Here is a 22,722-nt window from a genome sequence, read left to right as displayed (position 1 = left end):
ACTGCGCTGGCTCTCGCTGCTCGTCCAGGTGGGGTTCAGCCCCCACGCCTCAGGACAGGACCCGCTTGCCCCTCCCTGTCCCCTCCAGGACAGGACCAGCCCAGTGACGCTCCACGAGCAGCCACCGCCTCAGCACCAGTGCAAAAGCAGGGATGTGCACTTCCACCTCCCCCGCATTGGAAAAAGCTGCGGAATTCCACTAATGCCGCTATTTCCACGCAGGCCGTGAAATCACAGTGTCCTCAGGGCCCTGTCACCAGCGGGCTCTTGCCAGGGCGACGTCACTGCCCTACTCGATACAAGGGAGGACGTCTGCGTTACCATGCAGCCGGCTCCGTTCTTTCTCCCCCACTGCAGAGTCCTGCCATTGACGAGAACACTGAGGTAGAGAGGGAGGGGATGGGGCACGGGGCGAGGAGCCTCTCTGCTTTGGGGGCTGAGGTGCTTTCCCCCTGCAGGGAGATTAGCAAGCAGTGCCCCACACGACGGATGGTGGGCAGGGAGCTCTAGGTCAGCGTGGCTGGCACGTCGCACTCCTACACTGAGCATCAGCGCACGATGCTAAATCCAGAGTGAAAACAGGCACCACAGTCCAAGATGCCACTTTGCCGTTTTTCCCGAGAGAGCTTCCCTGCAGCACAGCACGGCTGCAGCGGTGGCTCTTACGGAGCCATCTGTATCCAGGGGGGAACCGGCTTTCTGCCTTGGGTGTAACAGTGTTCGTGCATTTCCTCATCCTGCCTGGCGATGGGTTCTCCCTGCCACAGCTCCTCGCATGCTGCAAATAACCCGTTAGATTTTGTTAAAGGCCGTAGTCTTTTCTAGGTAAGCACAGGCCCCCTTTTCACAGCCAGGGATGGAGGGGGCTGTGGTGGGCAGGCTGGTGTCTTGCTAAGAATTAGGGCAGGAAGGTGCTTTCGGATGAGTGGGAATCTGAGATAGGGTGACCAGACATCCCCTTTTGGCCGGGACAGTCCCTCTTTTAAGCCCTGTCCTGGCCGTCCCGTCTTTTTTAGCAAAAGTAGCCGTTTGTCCCGTTTGCGCTTGCTGACTGGATCCGTTGGTAACAGCAAAGGGACAAATGCCCAGGGGGAGTGGTGATGCCAGCCCCACGCAGGGGGGAGACAGGGCTTGGGCAGAGGGCAGGCAGGGCTCGAGGGAGCAGTGATGCCACCCCCAGCCCCATATGGGGGGGGGGGCAGGCAGGGCACAGGTGAGCAGCGACACCAGCCCCACCTGGAAAGGAGGGGGCAGGGCTTGGACAAGCGGCTCAGGGAGGGGGGCCTTGGCTAGCCCCACGCAGTGTCCCGTTTTCCCTTTGGGGAAATGGTGATGTGTCCTTGTGGAGCCCAGTAAAAGGTGGAGGGGCCACAGCACCAGCTTGCTCAGCCTCTGCATGCCAATCCCCCTGGCACATGGAAGGGAAAACGACTGTCTGACCAGGAATGCCTTCTGCACGTCGAGGTGTGAGGGCCCGACGGCTCTCAGACAGTTGCTGGTTTTGGGAGAGTGGCCGGTGCTCCCTCCAGGCAGGTGGGGGTGGGGACCGTCAGTGGGGGTGGGGCAGAGCACCTCATAGACACGGGGGGGGACCGTCAGGGGGCTCAGGCAGGGAAGGGATGGTTGGGAGAGTGGCCCATGCTCCCCCCAGGCAAGTGGGGGGGGACCGTCAGTGGGGGGGGCATGCTCCCCTCAGGCAGCGGGGAGTGGGGAGATGGTCGAGACACTGGCTGGTGCACCCTTCAGGCTGGGGGGTGGGGGTAAGGGTTGGGAGGGCAGAGGTTGGAATCAGCTGCATCCCCCTCAGGCACAGCTGTTCTCTTCTCTCCGCCGGTCGAGCCAGCCTCCGTCCCCCGGGGTTCGCCCGCTCAGATGCTCCACACCCCAGCGTGCTGAGCAGTGCGCACTTCCCCAGCTCTCAGCTCCCGCAGCAAACCTGTCCCTGTGTCAGACCCACTAGGCCAGGCTCCCCAGCGAGAACCCGCTGAGAGCCCAGGGGCTGGGGGGCGGCGGCCCTGTGAGCGGGGCCCTTAGTACTAGACTGGACATAGAACAAGCCGTGGGGAGCGACCCAGCGCCAAGCTGCCCCCTGGGAGGTGACAGGCCCATCCCAGCACCAGGAGTGGCCATTACAGCCAGAAAGGAGCATGGGCCAGGAGTGGCTCCCCGCAGTCAGGCTTCAGGGAGAAGGGGTGAGGCAGCCCAGAAGCAGCTGACCTCTCGTCCTGTGCCCCCAGAGTTCCCTAGCAGGCAGAGCTCAGCAGCCTCACCCTGGCTCTGCTGCAGAGCCCCAAGGCTCCCCCGCCAGGGCAGCACACGGGGGCATCGGCGCCCAACCTCCCTGCACAGCCAGTCACCCCTCAGCTGCACAGCAAAGGAGGGACAGCCCTGCCCTGGGACCCTCCCCCACCAGGCGCTGGCCCCCCTTCCTTGCCCTGCTCTGACACCCAGATACAACTCCCTCTCTCCCCTCCTTTGGTGCCTGCTGCCCTGCCCATCCCTCCCGCAGGGAAGAATTCGCAGCCAGACTAGTTCGTCCTCTCCGTTTTATTGCAGTGTAAACACACACAATAACCCAACCCCGCCATTAAATATAAACCTGGAGCCGAGTCTGGCCCTCGGTCACTTTCTCCTTGGAGACTCACATTGCAGCCGATCTGTCCCGTTTTTTCTGGCAGCCCCAGGCACTGCCCACTCCCCGGGCACGGCCACCCAGCGAGCTCAGTGCAGAGAGCACAGCTTCACGGAGAAGCCAGGAGTCAATGCCTGCTCGGAGAAGGGCCCGATCCCAGCGGACGTGTCCCTGCACAGGGCTCTGCCTGCGGCCAGTGGGGACAGGACCCCGTCCCCTTATGCAGCCCCGCGAGCAGAGAAATGGAGAGCCCTGAGGCTGACAGCACCAGCAGGGGCAGCTGCGTCAGGCCAGCTGGGTCAGCGGCACAGTCAGCTCAAACCTCCCATGGGAAGCTCTTGTCCGAGGACTGCAGCCTCCTCCCGTCCTGTTAAAATACTGCTGAGGCCAAACCAGCCTGGGTCATGATTCCCATGGGGAGCAGCACACAGTCAATGAATAGAGGGACCCCCGGTCTCCCCTGCACCCACACGTCCTGGGGCCCGAGCCCTGTAGGCTTCCCCCTCCCCCCAAAGCCTGGAGTGCTTAGGCCAGCAGGTTATTGCCAGAGCTGCCCTGCACTGACATTAATGCCTTATTGCTCCATACGTACCAGAGAAACCCTCCCCCCCCGGTCTCCAGCCTTCCCCCCTGCCCAGAGCCCACGCTGCGCTTTCAGGAACTCAGGCCAGGAGCCGGCACCCTGAGCTCCCTGGGACACAGAGCCCTGGATCGGGCCTGCAGCACCCCAGGGACTCCGTGGGTGCGGGGCTGAGTGACAGGGCAGGAGCACCCCACAACGTACCAAACGGGGCTCTCAGAGCCTCCAACCCCAAGTGGCCAGCACCTGGGGGGCAAAGCCAGGCAATTACTCTTTAAAGCCACGTGCTCCAGGGCCGGAGCCCCCCACCCTGCCAGCCGCAGGAGGGGGAGGGGAGCCTCAGCCCACCGGAGCCAGCGGAGTCCATGGGGCAGACTGCACCTTGCTGTGGGATGGAGTCGCATGGCCAGCCTTGTCCCCACGAGTCACTCTACCCACATCAACGCCCCACACTCACCAGCACGCAAAGCCCGGCAAAGCTGCACACTGCGGGGCAGGGCCAGGCATCCTGTGCACACAGGAGCAGTGGGTCCACGCTGCTCCAGGAGGTAGCAGCCCCAACATGGCCGACGCGCTGTGTGGAGGAGACAGGGAGAGACCCCAGCCCCACTGCAGTCTCCAGCCTCCTCCACCAGCCACTCTCAGCCTTCCAGGGCATTTCATGGGAGCAGAAACTTTGGAGCAAACCCTGGACCTGCCCTGGGGGCCTTCCCAGCCCAGAGTCAGGACAAGTGCAAGTGCCAGCCCCCATGAACCCCCCCTCCCAGGGGCTGCTCAGTATCACTGCCCCATGAAAAGAGGGGAGAGGGAGACACTGAGACCAGACAGGGTCCAGAGCAGAGCTGGGATCAGAACCCAGGCGGCCTGGCTCCCAGCCCCATCCTCTAACCAGCTCCCAGGTGAGTCTCCCCAGCCCCAGGAGATCACAGGTCCCCTATCAGTGCCCCAGCCCAGCCAGTGCCAGCACTAGTCTAGAGCTGATGGTCTGAGCCCATCCCCCACACTCCCCCGCCCCCATCCAGCCCATTGTCTGCAGGGAGCTTCCCCTCCGACCAGCAGAGTGCCTGCTGCACCACGTGGGAGGGGGAGAACAACCAGAGCCAGAGCAGGTGGGGCAGGCCATGGGGAGGCTGGGCGAGCCAGCCCCTCCTGCAGCTCAGGTACTGTTGCCCTGCTCCTGCTCGAAGAGCACCATGGCCAGCTGAGAGCGGGAGCCCAGCCCCTCCAGGTTGCTCTGCATGCAGCGGTGGTAGATCTCCTCGCTGAGGCGGGGGTTGCAGACGTGCTGCCGGTAGCGCTGCAGGAGGGCGGGCTCCATGGCTCGGAAGACGTGCAGGCTGGAGTACTTGATGAACATGTCGTAGATGTCCAGGGTCTCCAAAATGTCTTCGTTCTCCTGCACGTCGCCCGCCATGCGGGTGCGCGCAGCCATGTAGTCGGCGTTGTAGAAGCAGGCCTCGTGGAAGATGTCTCGGTCGAAGCGCCCAGCGTCCCGCATCAGATCCAGGGTGGCGGGCGGCGCCTGGTTGTGGTAGGCGATGGCCGGGTTGTAGCCCTGGAAGTGGATGGGGAAGAAGACCTGCCAGCTGTTGATGGTGTTCATGCGGCAGCGGTTCAGGAAGTCAGTGGTAACCTCGGTGTCCACGCTGGCCACAAAGAAAAGCGTGTCCACGGGGTGCTTCTTGGAGATGATGTCCATGACCTTGATCTGGGAGGGCGCGTCTGTCTTGACGCTGATCCAGGGGATCTTCAACTCGGCGTACTTGCGCTCGTACTCTGCGATCCTGGCCTTGACTGGGGCGAAGATGTCGTTCTGTGCCACCTGCTGGGCCTCGAAGGGGTCATAGATGAAGAGGAAGGTGAGCACGGCGTTCTCACTGCTCTCGAAGGCGGCCGCCGCGTACACCTCCAGGAAGTGGCTAGCGTGGTCCCGGTCGTGCGCCGTCAGCGGCAGGATGACGTTGATGCGGCTGGCCTCAGTCACGTAGGGCATGGGGATGATCTCCACCTCGCTGAGGGGCCGTACCAGGTGCACGCGCTTGACGACCGAGCGGCTGTGCCCTTTCTGCGTCACCACCTCCACCTGCAGGTCCAGCGTGTACTCCATGCCCCGTGTGGGGTCAAAGCGCCGGTACCCGTTCACCAGCTGCTGCTTGCGAATGTGCAGCACGGGCTGGTACTTGCGGTTCAGCTCCTCCATGGCCATGGCTACCACGTCGGCCACGTCAGCCATGTCCACGCCATGCAGCTCGCACTTGGGGGAACCATCCACGCACGAGTACAACTGCTCCTCCGTGAAGTAGTCCCAGCGCAGAACCTCGAAGCGCGTCTTGGGCTGGAACGGGGGTGTGATGCCCACGGGCCATATGGCGCCGTGGTCTCCGTCCGCAGACAGGCTGCTGGTGTTCTGGATCTCCAGCTGCACGAGGAGGGAGGGAAGTTGAAGCAGGAACAAGACACCCTCCAGTCCCCCACACCAACCCTCCACGGCTTGGCCTAGCTCCTCCCAGGCACACAGTCACTCCCGGTTTCCTATCAAATCCCAGAGTTTCTAGGGGAGTTCTGTGTGGCTCGAAAGCGTCTCTCTCGCCAGACGAAGTTGGTCCAATAAAAGATATGACCTCCCCCACCTTGTCACTCCAGGGGACGGGGACGCAGTCTGTTAGCTATGCAAGGACACATTCCCCCACCAGATGGCAGCACCAACCCTTCCGATAAGGAGCTGCGACTATTCCTCAGCCGGCTCTCCCCAAAGTTACACAAACCCTACAGTGACCCCTGCTGGTTGGCCAATCCCCCCAGCTCATCTGCCGTCCCGGGCCCGGCTCCCGCCTCCCCCCAGCTCATCTGCCGTCCCGGGCCCGGCTCCCGCCTCCCCCCAGCTCATCTGCCATCCCGGGCCCGGCTCCCGCCTCCCCCCCGCGGCCGTCCCGGGCCCGGCTCCCGCCTCCCCCCCTCGGCCGTCCCGGGCCCGGCTCCCGCCTCCCCCCCTCGGCCGTCCCGGGCCCGGCTCCCGCCTCCCGCCCTCGGCCGTCCCGGGCCCGGCTCCCGCCTCCCCCCCTCGGCCGTCCTGGGCCCGGCTCCCGCCTCCCCCCCTCGGCTGGGTCTTCAGGCTGAGCCCTTCAGGGCAGGGACTGGCTCTGACCATGCCCACCCGGCACGACAGGGCCTGTGGGCGCTACCATCATAAAACGTTTACAAATTCACAGACAGGCCAGAAGGGTCCAACCCCCTCTCCCAGTCTGAGATCCTCCCCAGCAACTCCTGCATCCAGCCTCCCACTCCTGGCTGAGCTGGGGCAGGACCTTTAGAACTCAGTCTGGTCCCTAGGTGACCTGTGCCAGTGGTTAATTCCCCGCCCCGTTAAACATCTGTGCCTCATTTCTACTCTGAACGGGTCTCACTTCAGCTCCAGCCACTGGGTCTCGCTCTGCCTTGTCTGCTGGATTAGAGACCTCGGTCAGGAGAAATCTACCTGCGTCAGTACTTGTACAGTGCGTGTGCCCAAGGCACTTCATAGCCTTCTCTTGGATGAACTGAATAGATTGAGCTGCCTTAGTCTCTCCCTGTCAGGCAGCTTTTCAGATCTCAAATCCCTTCTGTAGCTCTTTTCCGAGACCCCGTTTTTCCAATGCTCTGTTTGAAGGGTTGACACCAGAACTGGACACAGTATGCAGTCCTGCTGTCTAACGCCCATACACAGAGGGAATACCACCTCCTTGCTTCCACCTGGCATTCCCCTGCTTATACAGCTAGGGATCACGTTCGCCCATTTAGCTACAGCACTGCACTGGGCACTCACGTTCAATTGGTTACCTACCGTGACCCCTAAATCCTGTTCAATGTGTCCAGGATACAGTCCCCATCTCGTAAGTGTGACCTACAGTCTTTTTTCCTAGGTGTATGACCTCGCATTTGGTGGTGTTAAAACATACGTTGTTCATGATCCAGGCCAGGCTGTGTCACAGACCTGTCCCCATCCTTATTTACAACTCAACCAATTTGTGTCATTTGCAGATTTTACCAGCAGTGATTTTATTTGAATTCCACTTCACCGATAAAAGATATTGAATAGCACTGGGCCAAGAACAAAGCCCTGCAGGACCCCAATAGACAGACCCCCAGCGGATGACAATTTCCCATTTAGAATGACTTCTGGAGATCTGTTCACCGGTTTTTAATCCATTTCAGACAGGCTGCATTGATTTTGTGGAGTGCTGAGTTTTTTTGTTTAATCAAAAACACCATGTGGGGCTAAAACATGCCTTACAGCATCTCGGTATATCATGGTAACACAGTTACCTTTATCATCGAAACCTGTGATTCAGCCACACACACTCGCAGGCTGGCGCCATGTTGGCTTTTCTCCAGACCCCAGGTACTTACTCGGGGCTCCAGGATTTGTTACACGTCAAACACTAACAACAGGGACACTCAGAGGGGCCTCCACATGGCCGTGGGGATTCACAGGCACCGGGAAGGTCAGGGGCCAGGGCATTATCTCCCGAGGCCAGGGCCAAGAGCTCTGGCTTCGGTACAGACGGACACCCAGTCGCGATTCCTGTTACCAGAGCGACTTGCGGCTCCGTCCCAGCCGGCTCAGTGCAGGTGGCACCCGCCCAGCAGAGTTACAGACAATAAAAAGGAGGGGGTTTAAAGTATATCAAGAGCCAAAGGAACCCTACCCATGACTAGATGCAAATGGTAGAACTGTCAATGATAATGCGAAAAAGCTGAAGTGTTCAATAAATATTTCTGTTCGGGAGGTGGAAAAAAGCCAGATGTCGTCGTCATGTCACATGATGATCAAAATACTTTCCATTCCAAGAGTAACTCTGGAGATGTTAAACAGCAACTATTAAATTCAGACATTTTTAAATCAGCAGGTCTGGATAACCTGCCTTCAAGAGTTTTAGAAGAGCTGGCACAGAAAGTCTCCAGACCATTAATGTTGATTTTTAACGAGTCATGGAACCCTGGGGAATTTTCGGAGGACTGGCAGAAAGCTATTGTGTTAATATTCAAAAAGGGTAAACGGGATGACCTGAGGAATTATAGGCCTATCTGTCTGACATCAGCCCTAGGCAAAATAATGGGACAGTTGAAACGGGACTCCATTAATAAAGAATTAAAAGAAGGTAATGTAATTAATGCCAATCAACATGGGTTTATGGAAAATAGATTTTGTCAGAATAACGATGTTTTTTTTATGAGATTACAAGCTTGGTTGATAACGGTTAGTAAATATATTACATCTACACGGTTCTGTAAGGGGTTTGATTTGGCACCACGTGACAACTCAATTAATAAACTAGAAAAATACAAAAAAAAATCAACATGGCCACACGTTAAATGGATTAAAGACTGGCTACTAGGTCAAAATGTAATTGTAAATGGGAAATCACCATTGAGCCGGCGTGTTTCTAATGGGGTCCTGCAGGGAACAGTTTATGGCCCTATGCTATTTAGCATGTTTATCAATGGCTTTGAAAAAACAAAATCACTGAAAAAGTTTGCAGATGACAGAGACTGGGGGGAAAATAAAGAAAGAAGAGAGACAAATCATCAATACAGAATGACCTGGATTTCTTGGTAAGCTGGGCGCAAGCAAACAATGCGTTTTTAGTACGGCCAAATGCAAAGACATACATCTAAGAACAAAGAATGTAGCCATACTTACAGAATGGGGAATTGTATCTGGGGAAGCAGCGGGTCGTGGTGGATAACCAGCTGAACATGAGCTCCCAGTGAAATGCTGTGGCCAAAGGGGCTAATGCCATCCTTAGAATATCAAGTAGGAGAAGGGGTATTATATTACCTCTGTATTCGGCACTGGTGCAATGGCTGCTGGAATCCTGTGTCCTATTCTGCTGTTCACAATTCAAGGGTGTTGATGAATTGGAGAGGGTTCAGAGAAGAGCCACAAGAATGATTAACAGATTGGAAGACCTGCCTTATAGTGACAGACTCAAGGAGCTTAACAAAAAGAAGGTTAAGGGGTGTCTTGATCATGTCTACAAGTACCTACACGGGGAACAGAAATTTGATAGTAGAAGGTTCTTCTATCTAGCAGAGAAAGGTCTAACATGATCCAATGGCTGGAAGTTGAAGCTAGACAAATTCAGCCTAGAAATTAGGTGCACATTTTAAAGTGACAGTAATTACCCACTGGAACTCTTTACCAAGGGTCATGGAAAATTCCCTAGCACCGGAAGTTTTTAAATCAAGACTAGACATTCCTAGAAGATCTGCTCTAGTTCAGCCAGGGACTGTTTTGAGGACATTCTCGGCCTGTGTTATGCAGAGGTCAGAGCATAACCTCCATCACAGGGATCCTTTCTGCCTTTAAAATAAACAAACGGATGAAACCCTGCAGGAGGAGGGCAGCCAGCAGTGGGTGCACTTGAGCCGGGCAATAGTGCCAGGCTGAGCTCAGAGATCAGGCCAGCCCAGATCCATCAGAGTAACTGCCCGCAGAGAGCATGCTCCGCCACCCTGGCAGGCCCATTCTCCTGGCAGAACCGTCTCGGCCAGGGTCGATCACCAGCACAGAGGGTGAAGGAAGGTGCCTGGCCCCTGCGCCAGGGCACAGGCCGTGGGGATTCTGTGCTCTGGCTGCCTCGTTAAGGCAGGTAAAGCAGATTGAGATTGAATGAGACGCCTCCCTGGAGCAAGGTGACACAAGCCGTAGCCAGGCTGCTCCCTGCCCATCTGACTCAGAGCTCTGGGCCCGTCCCCTCTACACTTCCCCTCCCCCGGTGCCAGGCCTCACCTGGAGCTGCTGGATCTCCTGGTAGGTCCTCTCCAGCTCCACCTGGGCAAAGTGCTTGTGCAACCTGTACATCTGGACAGCGTCCAGCACGGGATGGGCAGTGAACGCGCTCTGGAAACGGGGGTCGCTCTCCCGCTCCGGGTCCGTGTTCTTCCCCAGCTCAAAGTACTGGTACCGCAGGCCCTGAACCGGAGAGAGAGGGGGTCATGCTTGCCCCAAATCACACCCTAATCCCAGCTCCAAGTACTGGTACTGCAGGCCCTGAGATGGGGTTCTACCTGTGTAAACACTTTTTGGCCTCCAGAGGATATCCCACAGTTCCAAAAGTGACCACTCTGGCCAGCATCTCCACTGCTCTGACGCCAGGTAAAGGGACGTCCGCCCCTCCCCCTGTAAGCCCCAGGAAGTTTGAAACTCCCTTTCCCTTTGCTTGTAGATGTGGCGGGGAAAGCAGCCAGACAGCAGGGAGGAGCGATGGAAGTGCTGCTAATGTAAACACTCTGATGCCTGAGGAATTAAGTGAGTACACAAACCAGCGCTTTACTTTCACTGGTTCCCTATCACCGGTGAAACTGACAACGCAAAAACTCTGCAAGTGTAGACATACCCTTTGGGTGAGAATTTGCTACTCATATCCAATTTCTTTAGTATATTAAGCTTAGTTTGTGTTTTTGTTTTATTTGCTAGGTAATCTGCTTTGATCCATTTGCTATCCCTTATAATCACTTAAAATCTATCTTTTGTAGTTAATAAACTTGGTTTTGTTTTGTCTAAAACCAGTGTGGGGAAATCATACTTGGGGCAGAAAGCTGTGTATATTCCTCTCCACATTGAGGAAGGGGGCGAATTTCATGAGCTTACGCTGTACAGATCTCTGTGCGGTGCAAGCCGGTATATTTTTGGGTTTACCCTCTAGAGGGGGGTGTTCACTTGAGTACTGGGCAGTTCCTTTAGTATAGGTTCAGAAAAGAGCAACTAAAATGATTAAGGGTTTAGAGAGGGTCCCATATGAGGAAAGATTAAAGAGGCTAGGACTCTTCAGTTTGGAAAAGAGAAGACTAAGGGGGGACATGATAGAGGTGTATAAAATCATGAGTGATGTTGAGAAAGTGGATAAGGAAAAGTTATTTACTTATTCCCATAATACAAGAACTAGGGGTCACCAAAAGAAATTAATAGGCAGCAGGTTTAAAACAAATAAAAGGAAGTTCTTCTTCACGCAGCGCACAGTCAACTTGTGGAACTCCTTACCTGAGGAGGTTGTGAAGGCTAGGACTATAACAATGTTTAAAAGGGGACTGGATAAATTCATGGTGGCTAAGTCCATAAATGGCTATTAGCCAGGATGGGTAAGAATGGTGTCCCTAGCCTCTGTACATCAGAGGATGGAGATGGATGGCAGGAGAGAGATCACTTGATCATTGCCTGTTAGGTTCACTCCCTCTGGGGCACCTGGCATTGGCCACTGTCGGTAGACAGATACTGGGCTAGATGGACCTTTGGTCTGACCCAGTACGGCCTTTCTTATGTTCTTATGTTCTTATGTTCTTAGCTGAGCCTTCCCACGCAGAGCTGATTTCGGCGTGTGTGTGTTCCTGCAGCGGGTGTGTCCCTACCTGTGTGTGTGCTGGTAAAGTGCAGGCTGAAGCCTGGGGGAGGGCTTGCCAGGCTGCACAGCAGTATAGTGCAAAGTGAACCCATGCTGGTGGGTCAGGCGGGCTCAGTGGTACCCCAGTTCCAGGCGGCACCCTGGGGGAAACCCGTCACAGGGCAGAGAGGTCAGTGTGGGGGCAAAGGGGGCAGGGGATCAATGAGTGGGTGAGGGTTGATGGGGCAGAGGGGGCCAATGTGGGGGGTGGAGGTTGATTGGGGAAAGGGGCCAGGGTGGGGGTGGAGGTTGATTGGGTCAGGGGGGTCAGTGTGGGGTTGAGGGGCCAGGGGTTGATGGAGGCAGGGAATGAATGAAGGGGTGAGGGTTGATGGGGAGGAGGGGGCCAGGGTGGAGGTTGATGGGGGCAGGGGGCCAGGGTGGGGGTGGAGGTTGATGGGGTCAGGGGGGTCAGTGTGGGGTTGAGGGGACAGGGGGTTGATGGAGGCAGGGAATGAATGAAGGGGTGAGGGTTGATGGGGAGGAGGGGGCCATGGTGGAGGTTGATGGGGGCAGGGGGCCAGGGTGGGGGTGGAGGTTGATTGGGTCAGGGGGGTCAGTGTGGGGGTGCGGGGGCAGGGGTTGATGGGGTCAGGGGGGTCAGTGTGGGGTTGAGGGGCCAGGGGTTGAAGGAGGCAGGGAATGAATGAAGGGGTGAGGGTTGATGGGGAGGAGGGGGCCATGGTGGAGGTTGATGGGGGCAGGGGGCCAGGGTGGGGGTGGAGGTTGATTGGGGCAAGGGGCCAGGGTGGGGGTGGAGGTTGATGGAGTCAGGGGGGGTCAGTGTGGGGGTGAGGGGGCAGGGGTTGATGGGGTCAGGGGGGTCAGGGGGGGGTTGAGGGGCCAGGGGTTGATGACGGCAGGAAATCAATGAAGGGGTGAGGGTTGATGGGGGCAGGGTAGGGGTGGGGATTGATGGGGGCAGGCGGCCAGGGTGGGAATAGAGGGGGTCGGGGGCCAGTGTGGGGGTGAGGGGACAGGGGATTGATGGAGGCAGGGAATGAATGAAGGGGTGAGGGTTGATGGGGAGGAGGGGGCCATGGTGGAGGTTGATGGGGGCAGGGGGCCAGGGTGGGGGTGGAGGTTGATGGGGTCAGGGGGGTCAGGTTGGGGGTGAGGGGGCAGGGGTTGATGGGATCAGGGGGGTCAGTGTGGGGTTGAGGGGCCAGGGGTTGAAGGAGGCAGGGAATGAATGAAGGGGTGAGGGTTGATGGGGAGGAGGGGGCCAGGGTGGAGGTTGATGGGGGCAGGGGGCCAGGGTGGGGGTGGAGGTTGATGGAGTCAGGGGGGGTCAGTGTGGGGGTGAGGGGGCAGGGGTTGATGGGGTCAGGGGAGTCAGTGGGGGGTTGAGGGGCCAGGGGTTGATGACGGCAGGGAATCAATGAAGGGGTGAGGGTTGATGGGGAGGAGGGGGCCAGGGTGGAGGTTGATGGGGGCAGGGGGCCAGGGTGGGGGTGGAGGTTGATTGGGGCAAGGGGCCAGGGTGGGGGTGGAGGTTGATGGAGTCAGTGTGGGTCAGTGTGGGGGTGAGGGGGCAAGGGTTGATGGGGTCAGGGGGGTCAGGGGGGGTGTTGAGGGGCCAGGGGTTGATGACGGCAGGAAATCAATGAAGGGGTGAGGGTTGATGGGGGCAGGGTAGGGGTGGGGATTGATGGGGGCAGGCGGCCAGGGTGGGGATAGAGGGGGTCAGGGTGGGGGTGAGGGATGATGGGGGAAGGGGGCCAGTGTGGGGGTGAGGGGACAGGGGATTGATGGAGGCAGGGAATGAATGAAGGGGTGAGGGTTGATGGGGAGGAGGGGGCCAGGGTGGAGGTTGATGGGGGCAGGGGGCCAGGGTGGGGGTGGAGGTTGATGGAGTCAGGGGGGGTCAGTGTGGGGGTGAGGGGGCAGGGGTTGATGGGGTCAGGGGGGTCAGTGGGGGGTTGAGGGGCCAGGGGTTGATGACGGCAGGGAATCAATGAAGGGGTGAGGGTTGATGGGGGCAGGGGGGCAGGGTAGGGGTGGGGATTGATGGGGGCAGGAGGCCAGGGTGGGGATAGAGGGGGTCAGGGTGGGGGTGAGGGATGATGGGGGAAGGGGGCCAGTGTGGGGGTGAGGGGACAGGGGGTTGATGGAGGCAGGGAATGAATGAAGGGGTGAGGGTTGATGGGGAGGAGGGGGCCAGGGTGGAGGTTGATGGGGGCAGGGGGCCAGGGTGGGGGTGGAGGTTGATTGGGGCAGGGGGCCAGGGTGGGGGTTGATGGGGTCAGGGGGGTCAGTGTGGGGGTGAGGGGCCAGGGGTTGATGGAGGCAGGGAATCAATGAAGGGGTGAGGGTTGATGGGGAGGAGGGGGTCAGGGTGGAGGTTGACTGGGGAAGGGGGCCAGGGTGGGGGCGAGGGGGGCACTCTGACCTCGTGCTCCTCCACGCAGTTGATTGCCGTGTAGTCGATGATGCAGCGCCCCAGCCACTCGTCGGGCCGGGCGCTCAGGATGTCGTTGCGGCAGTTCTCCAGGTGGGGCTGCAGGCGCAGCAGCAGACTGCGGGAGAGCAGGTAGCCGAAGCCACCGTAGCAGTAGCGTCCTTCGGTGTCGCCACCAATGAACTCCTCAGGCCGGCCCAGATAGAGGAGGGTGTCGATGCTGAGGTGGGCGACCAGGCGGCTGACACGATGGGCCTCAGTGTAGGTGTCGTCCTGCACCAGGTAGAACCAGTCGAAGTCGCCCACGTAGTGGTCCAGCATGTACTTGATGGTCTGGTACATGTTCCAAATGGGCCGCTCGTCGCCATGCGTCACCACTGTCATGCCGTGCGGCACCTTGCGGCCCCGCGTGCCCGTGAAGTACACCAGCCGCTCCAGCCGATGCCCCAGTGTGCGGTTCACGGCCACAGCCAGCGTGTTCAGCGTGTTCTTGGAGGTGAGCACGCCCACAAAGAGCCGCTGCCGGATGCCCAGCTCCGTACTGATGTACCGCGTCCTGGAAGGGCAGAGAGTGCACGTCAGGGAACCTTTTCCCCAGCCCAGGGAACCTGCCACCAGCCAGCCAGGCTCAAACCTGCCCAAGCCCCACAGGGCTGATCCCGCTGACCATGCGAGTCACAGCACCCAGGCACAGCTCTGGATTTCTGGGCTTCTCCCCAAACCACAGATGAGCTGCGTCTGAGCCACTGAGTAGGGCTGGATTCAGGCAGGGCACTGCTGTGAGGAAGCTTGCAGAGATGCAGGGGTGCGGGGCAGAGGGGTAGGTGATGACCAGCTATCCCCATTTCTGCCCAGCAGGGGTCCTTCCAGGGCAGGGGGCAGGATAGATTCAGGGCAAGGGCTGGGGAGCGGGAGACAGGGGCTGGGTGGGGCAGGATACACAGCAAGTCCCCAGCCGGAGCCACAAGCCCCCTCCCCCCATGGCATCCCCTCACATCACCAGCGAACTACCCTGTTCTCACAGCCCCGCCCCGGTGCAGAACCCCTCCCGCAGTCCCCAATGCCGCTGTGACCTCGGCTGCCCTTCGCCACCTTCTCCTGTTTGCAGAGAGCGCCGCCCTGGCTAGCCCTGCTCCTGTCTGGCACATTTCCTGCACAGCTCTCAAAGCGGTTCACAAGGACGTCAGCGTCACCAATCCCATCGTAGGGATGGGCAGTGACTGGCCCCAGAGCACCCAGCAGGCCAGTAGCAGCGCCAGGAAGAGAACCCAGAGCTCCTGCATCCCAGTCCAGTGCTCTGCACATTGGGCCACACCCGCTAATCCCCCAGCCACGCCTGCAGGGGCCCCTCGTGTGTCTGAGACCCCCAGGACTCCCACACTGACACAGGGGCAGCCAATGGTCCCTCCCACCAGCCCGGCACAGAGACTGCCCCAGCACAGATACCCAATACGTGCCCTCACCAGGTCTCAGCTTCAGCTCCAAGCATGGAGATTCCCTCCCCACAGAGAATGTCATGGCACCAAGAGGATTGCGGGGGTGAATAGCTAGGGCAGAAGTAAGTGAGGGGACATCCCAGGTTATGGGGAACCCCAGCAGAACCCCCATGAACTAAGGACTCTCACAAGCCTCCAAGCATCAGGCATGTTTTCTCGACCCGCCTCCTCCAATGCACACACAGCAACAGGCACATTTATATTATTAAAATAGACCCAAATCCAGACTCCCCGCAGCACGTGCCCCTTCCCTTGGGGAGCGGACAAGAGAACGAACACGTGGCAGATGTGGAGTCACTTGGCTGAATGCCCCACTGGAAGGGGCCCAGATGCAGCAGGGACAAGCACAGTATAAAACCTATACAGACCAGAACAGCCGACAGCCAGCCTTCAGATGGGCCTCTCTGGTCCTCCAGAACCCCCTCCCCTGCCCAGGGGACATCCCAGCCCTCTGCAGCTCCAGCAGCCACGTGGTGCTCTAAAGAGGCTAATTCCTAATCCCCCACACAGGAGCAGGATAAGGCAGGGTGGGGCCCGGGAGAGGGATGTGTGTGAGCATGTGTCCTCCCAGCTCTGCAGCGGTGGCCCCGGGATATATGTCGTGGGTGGAGAGAAAGGGAGTTTGCTGACCACGCTTCTCCTTCCCTCCCCCGAACCAGCGTCCGGGAAGGGGGACTTGACCTGCCTTGGCCCCAGAGGTTAAGGAACGTGCCACACACAGGGCGACACAGACACCATGGGCCCGGGCAGCACCAACCCAGCCACTGCTAACCCAGGCTTCCCGTTGCCGCCACGGGCCTGGCCTGTGACACATGCTGCAACCCACAACTGTGCCAGGGGGGCCCGAGCCAGGTCCCCGTCTGTGCCAGGGAGCCGCTATGCAGAGCCCACTGGACTGCAGGAGGGGTGGGATATGCTCCCCCACTGACAGGGCACCACAGCACCCCGAACAAACCCTTCTTGGGAGGGAGCAGGGTGCAGCTTGAGTGGAGCAAAGCAGCTGCATGTCCTGGGATGGAGACCCCCACCCCCACCGGCCTCGGTGGGTGCAGAAGTTTCCTGTTGGCAACATGGGGCAGCCCAGGAGAGTCTCTGGATAGGGCGTCTACATGCAGCAAAGCTGCCCCCTGGTCACCGCACCAGGGCTCCCACATTCAATGGAGCACACGCCAGGGCGGACACAAGGCCCAGGGGAAGCTCTGGGACAGCCCCCCACCTGCCCCAGGGCATTGGTAAGGGACAGGCCTACGCGCCCGATTCCAGTGGGCCCTGCACACCAGCCAGCCCCACTCAGGCAGGGGCAAGGGTGGGTCACAGCTCCACAGTCCCGCCCACTCAGCTGGGGGCTGTCCCTTATGGATGGCTGCAGAGAGCGCCCTGATTAGTGCACCAGGGTTGTGCAGACCCAGAGCTGGGTGGGCCCTGCCCCAAAGAGCTCAGTCTAATTAGGCAGCTGGGTGTGCAATGGGGGAGGGTGGCAGTAGCAGGAGGCTCAGCTCAAGGGTCCCAAACCTATTAACCCAGCTCTCCTGGTTGCCGCGTGGCTCACACCAACTGGCAGGCCCATGACAGGGCAGCTGCACCACTGGCGGGCACTGACGGGAGGATGCCGGGCAGGGCAGGGCAAGGAGAGGTTCTGCGAGACGCGGCGGGTAAGGCTGGCGCAGCAGAGGTGTGATGAACATGAGGCAGCCCCAAAGGAGGTGAGGCCGAGAGGCCTGAACTTATAGGCAAACAACACAGGAATGCAGGGGCAAGATTAGAAAGGCAAAGACACAAAATGAGCTCAAACTAGCTACAGGAATAAAGGGAAACAAGACGATTTTTTATCACTACATTAGAAGCAAGAGGAAGACCAAAGACAGGGTAGGCCCACTGCTCAGTGAAGAGGGAGAAACAGTAACAGGAAACTTGGAAATGGCAGAGATGCTTAATGACTTCTTTGTTTCGGTCTTCACCGAGAAGTCTGAAGGAATGCCTAACATAGTGAATGCCAATGGGAAGGGGGTAGGTTTAGCAGATAAAATAAAAAAAGAACAAGTTAAAAATCACTTAGAAAAGTTAGATGCCTGCAAGTCACCAGGGCCTGATGAAATGCATCCCAGAATACTCAAGGAGCTAATACAGGAGGTATCTGAGCCTCTAGTTATTATCTTTGGAAAATCATGGGAGACGGGAGAGATTCCAGAAGACTGGAAAACGGCAAATATAGTGTCCATCTATAAAAAGGGAAATAAAAACAACCCAGGAAACTACAGACCAGTTAGTTTAACTTCTGTGTCAGGGAAGATAATGGAGCGAGTAATTAAGGAAATCATCTGCAAACACTTGGAAGGTGGTAAGGTGATAGGGAATAGCCAGCATGGATTTGTAAAGAACAAAACCTGTCAAACCAATCTGATAGCTTTCTTTGATAGGATAACGAGTCTTGTGGATAAGGGAGAAGCGGTGGATGTGGTATACCTAGACTTTAGTAAGGCATTTGATACGGTCATGATATTCTTATCGATAAACTAGGCAAATACAATTTAGATGGGGCTACTATAAGGTGGATGCATAACTGGCTGGATAACCGTACTCAGAGTTGTTGTTAATGGTTCCCAATCCTGCTGGAAAGATATAACAAATGGGGTTCCGCAGGGGTCTGTTTTGGGACTGGCTCTGTTCAATATCTTCATCAACGACTTAGATATTGGCATAGAAAGTACGCTTATTAAGTTTGCAGATGATACCAAACTGGGAGGGATTGCAACTGCTTTGGAGGATAGGGTCATAATTCAAAATGATCTGGACAAATTGGAGAAATGGTCTGAGTTAAACAGGATGAAGTTTAACAAAGACAAATGCAAAGTGCTCCACTTAGGGAAAAAAAATCAGTTTCACACATACAGAATGGGAAGAGACTGTCTAGGAAGGAGTACGGCAGAAAGGGATCTAGAGGTTATAGTGGACCACAAGCTAAATATGAGTCAACAGTGTGATGCTGTTGCAAAAAAAGCAAACATGATTCTGGGATGCATTAACTTGTGAGCAAGACACGAGAAGTCATTCTTCCGCTCTACTCTGCTCTGGTTAGGCCTCAGCTGGAGTATTGTGTCCAGTTCTGGGCACCGCATTTCAAGAAAGATGTGGAGAAATTGGAGAGGGTCCAGAGAAGAGCAACAAGAATGATTAAAGGTCTTGAGAACATGACCTATGAAGGAAGGCTGAAAGAATTGGGTGTGTTTAGTTTGAAAAAGAGAAGACTGAGAGGGGACATGATAGCAGTTTTCAGGTATCTAAAAGGGTGTCATAAGGAGGAGGGAGAAAACTTGTTCACCTTAGCCTCTAAAGATAGAACAAGAAGCAATGGGCTTAAACTGCAACAAGGGAGGTTTAGGTTGGACATTAGGAAAAAGTTCCTAACTGTCAGGGTGGTTAAACACTGGAATAAATTGCCTAGGGAGGTTGTGGAATCTCCATCTCTGGAGACATTTAAGAGTAGGTTAGATAAATGTCTATCAGGGATGGTCTAGACAGTATTTGGTCCTGCCATGAGGCAGGGGACTGGACTTGATGACCTCTCGAGGTCCCTTCCAGTCCTAGAATCTATGAAACTTGCTGCAGCAGAGATGGGGCAGCTGGGGATGGGACCCGGTCTGCTTGGTGGGAAGATATTGGCAGACCCCTGATGAGGGGCAGGGAGGGGAGGGGCTCTCCACAGCCCAGCAGCAATGGCACCTCCTCACCACTAAGCCCACGTTTCAGGCAGGAATCCCAGCTCCAGGGCAGCTTTTTGCCCATGGAAAGGATCTGCGCACAGCAAGTTCCCAGAGCCCCCATTCTGCTACCCCTGCCCCATGCATTTCCTGCCCCCCACCATCCAGGCACCTGCTTTGCTGCAGCTCCCCCTTGCTAGGAGACCCATCCCTCACACAGAGTGAGCTGTGTCAAGTCACAGTCCTACAGCTCAAAAGAGACAAGCTCCGGCATCCCGCTGCCCACGCAGCACCAGCACTGGGGGAGAGACTAGAGACCCACTCCTGCAGTGTGAGTCACTGACAGCCCCTTCCTGCCCATGGAGGGGGGCAGCTGGGCTCTGCTCTCCCCAAGCACCCACCCAATCACAGGGCCTCTGCTGTTCTCCAAGCGGGAGGATTTCAGCTCCTGAGCCCAGGGCACCGGACCCAGAGCCCAAACGTGGGAGGCTGTGAAAGGCAGCACCAGCACGAAAGGCGCCTGAAGCCTGTGAAGAGGGTGAGAGAGAGCTGGTCTCAGTGCTGGCTGCTGGGGGGCCCAACCCCACTCACAGCAGCCCCAGCCAGAGCTGCGTGATTCTCACATCACTCGGGTTTTAATCAATGCAGTGCAGCCAAGAGACAGGAAACCACCCCGTGCTGCTGCCTCCCGCACAGTGGCCTCATTCAGCCCCTCCACTTCCCGCCCTCTCGCCTCCTCCAGGGGACAAGAGGGCTCGTTCTCTGGCCCGTTCCCTGGGCGCTCTGTGCTGCACCCTGCCGGGGCCCCAGCACTGCCAAGCGCTGAGCCCAGGGACCAGCTCCTGCAGTCACTCACCCTGTTCTCTGTAGCACCTGGATATCCACAAAGGCCTCCCATCCAAATACTGACCAGGCCAACCCTGCTTAGCTTGGGATATTGCAGCCCTAGGTGGAATGACCTCAAACCACCACAGGGCAAGTTGACATTAGATAGAGAAAAAGCTTCCTAATAGCGAGAACAAGTCAACAATGGGGCGGGCGCCAGGCCAGGAAACATGTTGTGATAAGGCAAGGCACGGGGGCAAGAACAGTCTGAGAATGCAGAGGAGCAGCACTGGGAACAGGGGTACTGCCAGCTCGGCCAGCAGCGGCTGTGCACCGCCAGGTTGCTCCCAAAGGAAACTATTTCTGCAGAAAGACTTCCTGCGCGGCAGGAGCGGAGACCTGCGCTCTCCTGGAAGGGCCAATAAACCGTTGAACCAGTCAGTCTCACTGAGCAGATGGAGGCAGCACATCCGGCCAGCCAGCAGCACTCACCCTGCTGAGCCACAGCTGAAGCCCAACCCCTTCAGGGCCCCTTCTGCATCAAGTCGGAGCCCCATATTTGCCCATGGTGTCCCCACTGACTGCTCCAAGACAGCATGCAAGCTGCACCAGTATGAACCACCACAGCAGCCACTGCCCTAGGGACAAGCTACATGCCACCACCTAGGCACTTCTCCCCCAGACCCACAGCATCACCCTTGCGCTTCACATCCAGAGGCAGCTGTACCGTGGTTCTGTAACAGACCTTGCCCAGTGCAGCAGTTCTGAGCTTCCCCCTGCCCCAGGCCTCCCATTTAAGGTCACTCCCCATTACCCCAATCCCTGTACTATGATGGGCCGCGGGACACGGGACGAAAGCTGCTGGGTGTCTGGCTGTGGAGCTGGTATGAAATGGGCTGGGGAACAGCAGGGTCAGGGCCAGGCTGCTGCCAATTACTTTCCAGGGGGCAGACCCGTCACTCACCACCACCACCACCCCTCATCTCTCCCGGTGAGCTCCGTCTCCTTGCAGTGGCTGTTCCGTTCAAGGAAGGCAGCCTCAGGGTGCTTGGCACACCCGCTCCCCACCCTACCGCACCGGGGAGCCAGACTCATCAGGCACCTGTACCAATTCGCCTCAGCATCCCAAGCTGTGCCCTCTGCCCCATGGGGTTTGGGCTTGCCCAGCCCGGGCACGGAGCACCCCAGCGCAAGCGCCAGGCACAGCAGGTGCCATTGGATGGTAAGTGAAGGTACCAGTGCCCCAGAGCCTGGCTCGTATACGGGGGGGGGGGGCAGCCCTGGGGGCACTGGGTGCATGGGGGCTGCAGGACGCCAGGCAGGGGAAGCTCCATCCATGACACGGATGGTGAGCAGAGCTGGCCCCCCTCACTTGTGACTTCATAAACCCAGCTCCCCCCGTCTTCCCACAGCCCCCACAACCCCCTGGCCCCCACATCTCCCCCACCATCTTCCCATGGCCCCTCAACCTACATCCCCCCCACCCCCAACCCTCCATCTTCCCACAGCCCCCCAACCCACAGATCCCCTCAACCCACACACCCCCAACAACTCAACCCACAGCCCCCCCATGTCCCCTGGCCCCCCCACCCTACATCTCCCCCAACCCACAGCCCCCCATTTTTCCTCAGTCCCTCAACCCACATCCCCCACAGATCCCCTCAACCCACACCCCCCCAACAACTCACCCCACAGCCCCCCCAACCCCCCCCGGCACCTGACGGCCTTGCTGGCGGCGCGCGCGGGCGCGGCGGGCCGGGCGGGCAGCACGCGCGGCTCCCAGGCGGCGGCGGGCGGCGGTTGGCGGGCGGGGCCGGCGCGCGGCGGGGAGGCGGGGCGGCGCGCGGCGCGCGGCCCGCAGGGCGCCTGGCCCCAGCCGGCGCTGAGCAGACTGAGCGTCAGCCCCAGCGACACCCCGAGGGCCACGGGCGCCGCGGGCCGCAGCAGCGGCAGCAGCAGCGAGAGGCGCATGGCGGGTGCGACGTGTCCGCGCGCGCCCCGCGCCAGCAGCGCCGCGTCACCGCCCGCCCGCCAATCCCCGCCCGGCGCGCGCCCGCGGCGCGGCATCACCGGCGGCTCCCCGCGGGCGGGGCTAGGGGCGGGGCTTGCGCGGGAGGGGCGGGGCCGCGCTGCCTGGGGGTCCCGCAACGCGCAGGCTCCTCCCGGCTCCTCCCTCGGGGGTAGAGAGCGGGGTGGGTCTGGATGGGCCCGTGGGAGGGGGGGGGGTAGAGGGGCCAGCCGGGCATGGGCTGCTCGGGGCAGAGCGGGGGGTGGGCCTGGATGGGGAGCAGAGGGGCTAGCCGGGCATGGGCTGCTCGGGGCAGAGCGGGGGGTGGGCCTGGGGGGGCTGGATGGGGAGCAGAGGGGCTAGCCGGGCATGGGCTGCTCGGGGCAGAGCGGGGGGTGGGCCTGGGGGGGCTGGATGGGGAGCAGAGGGGCTAGCCGGGCATGGGCTGCTCGGGGCAGAGCGGGGGGTGGGCCTGGGGGGGCAGGATGGGGAGCAGAGGGGCTAGCCGGGCATGGGCTGCTCGGGGCAGAGCGGGGGGTGGGCCTGGGGGGGCTGGATGGGGAGCAGAGGGGCTAGCCAGGCATGGGCTGCTGGGGGCAGAGTGGGGGGTTGGCTGGGGGGGCAGAGGGGCCAGGTGGGAGTGGGCCCCTTGGGGCAGAGCA

General features: G+C 58.8%; 1 protein-coding gene across 2 annotated transcripts; it reads right to left on the bottom strand.

Moving 5' to 3' along the window:
• Positions 1-4,368: 4,368 nt before the first annotated feature.
• Positions 4,369-22,023, bottom strand: CHPF (chondroitin polymerizing factor). 2 transcript variants are annotated; one of them, XM_065413639.1, is made up of 4 exons: positions 21,770-22,023; positions 14,025-14,589; positions 9,985-10,167; positions 4,369-5,631 (listed from the first exon to the last, which is right to left on the bottom strand). In XM_065413639.1, the coding sequence occupies exons 1-4, from the start codon at positions 22,021-22,023 to the stop codon at positions 4,369-4,371; spliced, it is 2,265 nt and encodes a 754-aa protein (XP_065269711.1). The 2 variants fall into 2 exon arrangements, with proteins under 2 accessions (XP_065269711.1, XP_065269713.1); XM_065413641.1 differs by lacking the exons at positions 9,985-10,167; positions 21,770-22,023 and having other exon boundaries at positions 14,025-14,432.
• Between the last annotated feature and the right edge of the window lie 699 nt (positions 22,024-22,722).

The sequence above is a fragment of the Emys orbicularis genome, chromosome 11 (genome assembly GCF_028017835.1).
Source record: "Emys orbicularis isolate rEmyOrb1 chromosome 11, rEmyOrb1.hap1, whole genome shotgun sequence".
NCBI classification, from domain to species: domain Eukaryota; kingdom Metazoa; phylum Chordata; order Testudines; family Emydidae; genus Emys; species Emys orbicularis.
This window is presented reverse-complemented; position numbering and strand designations above follow the sequence as displayed.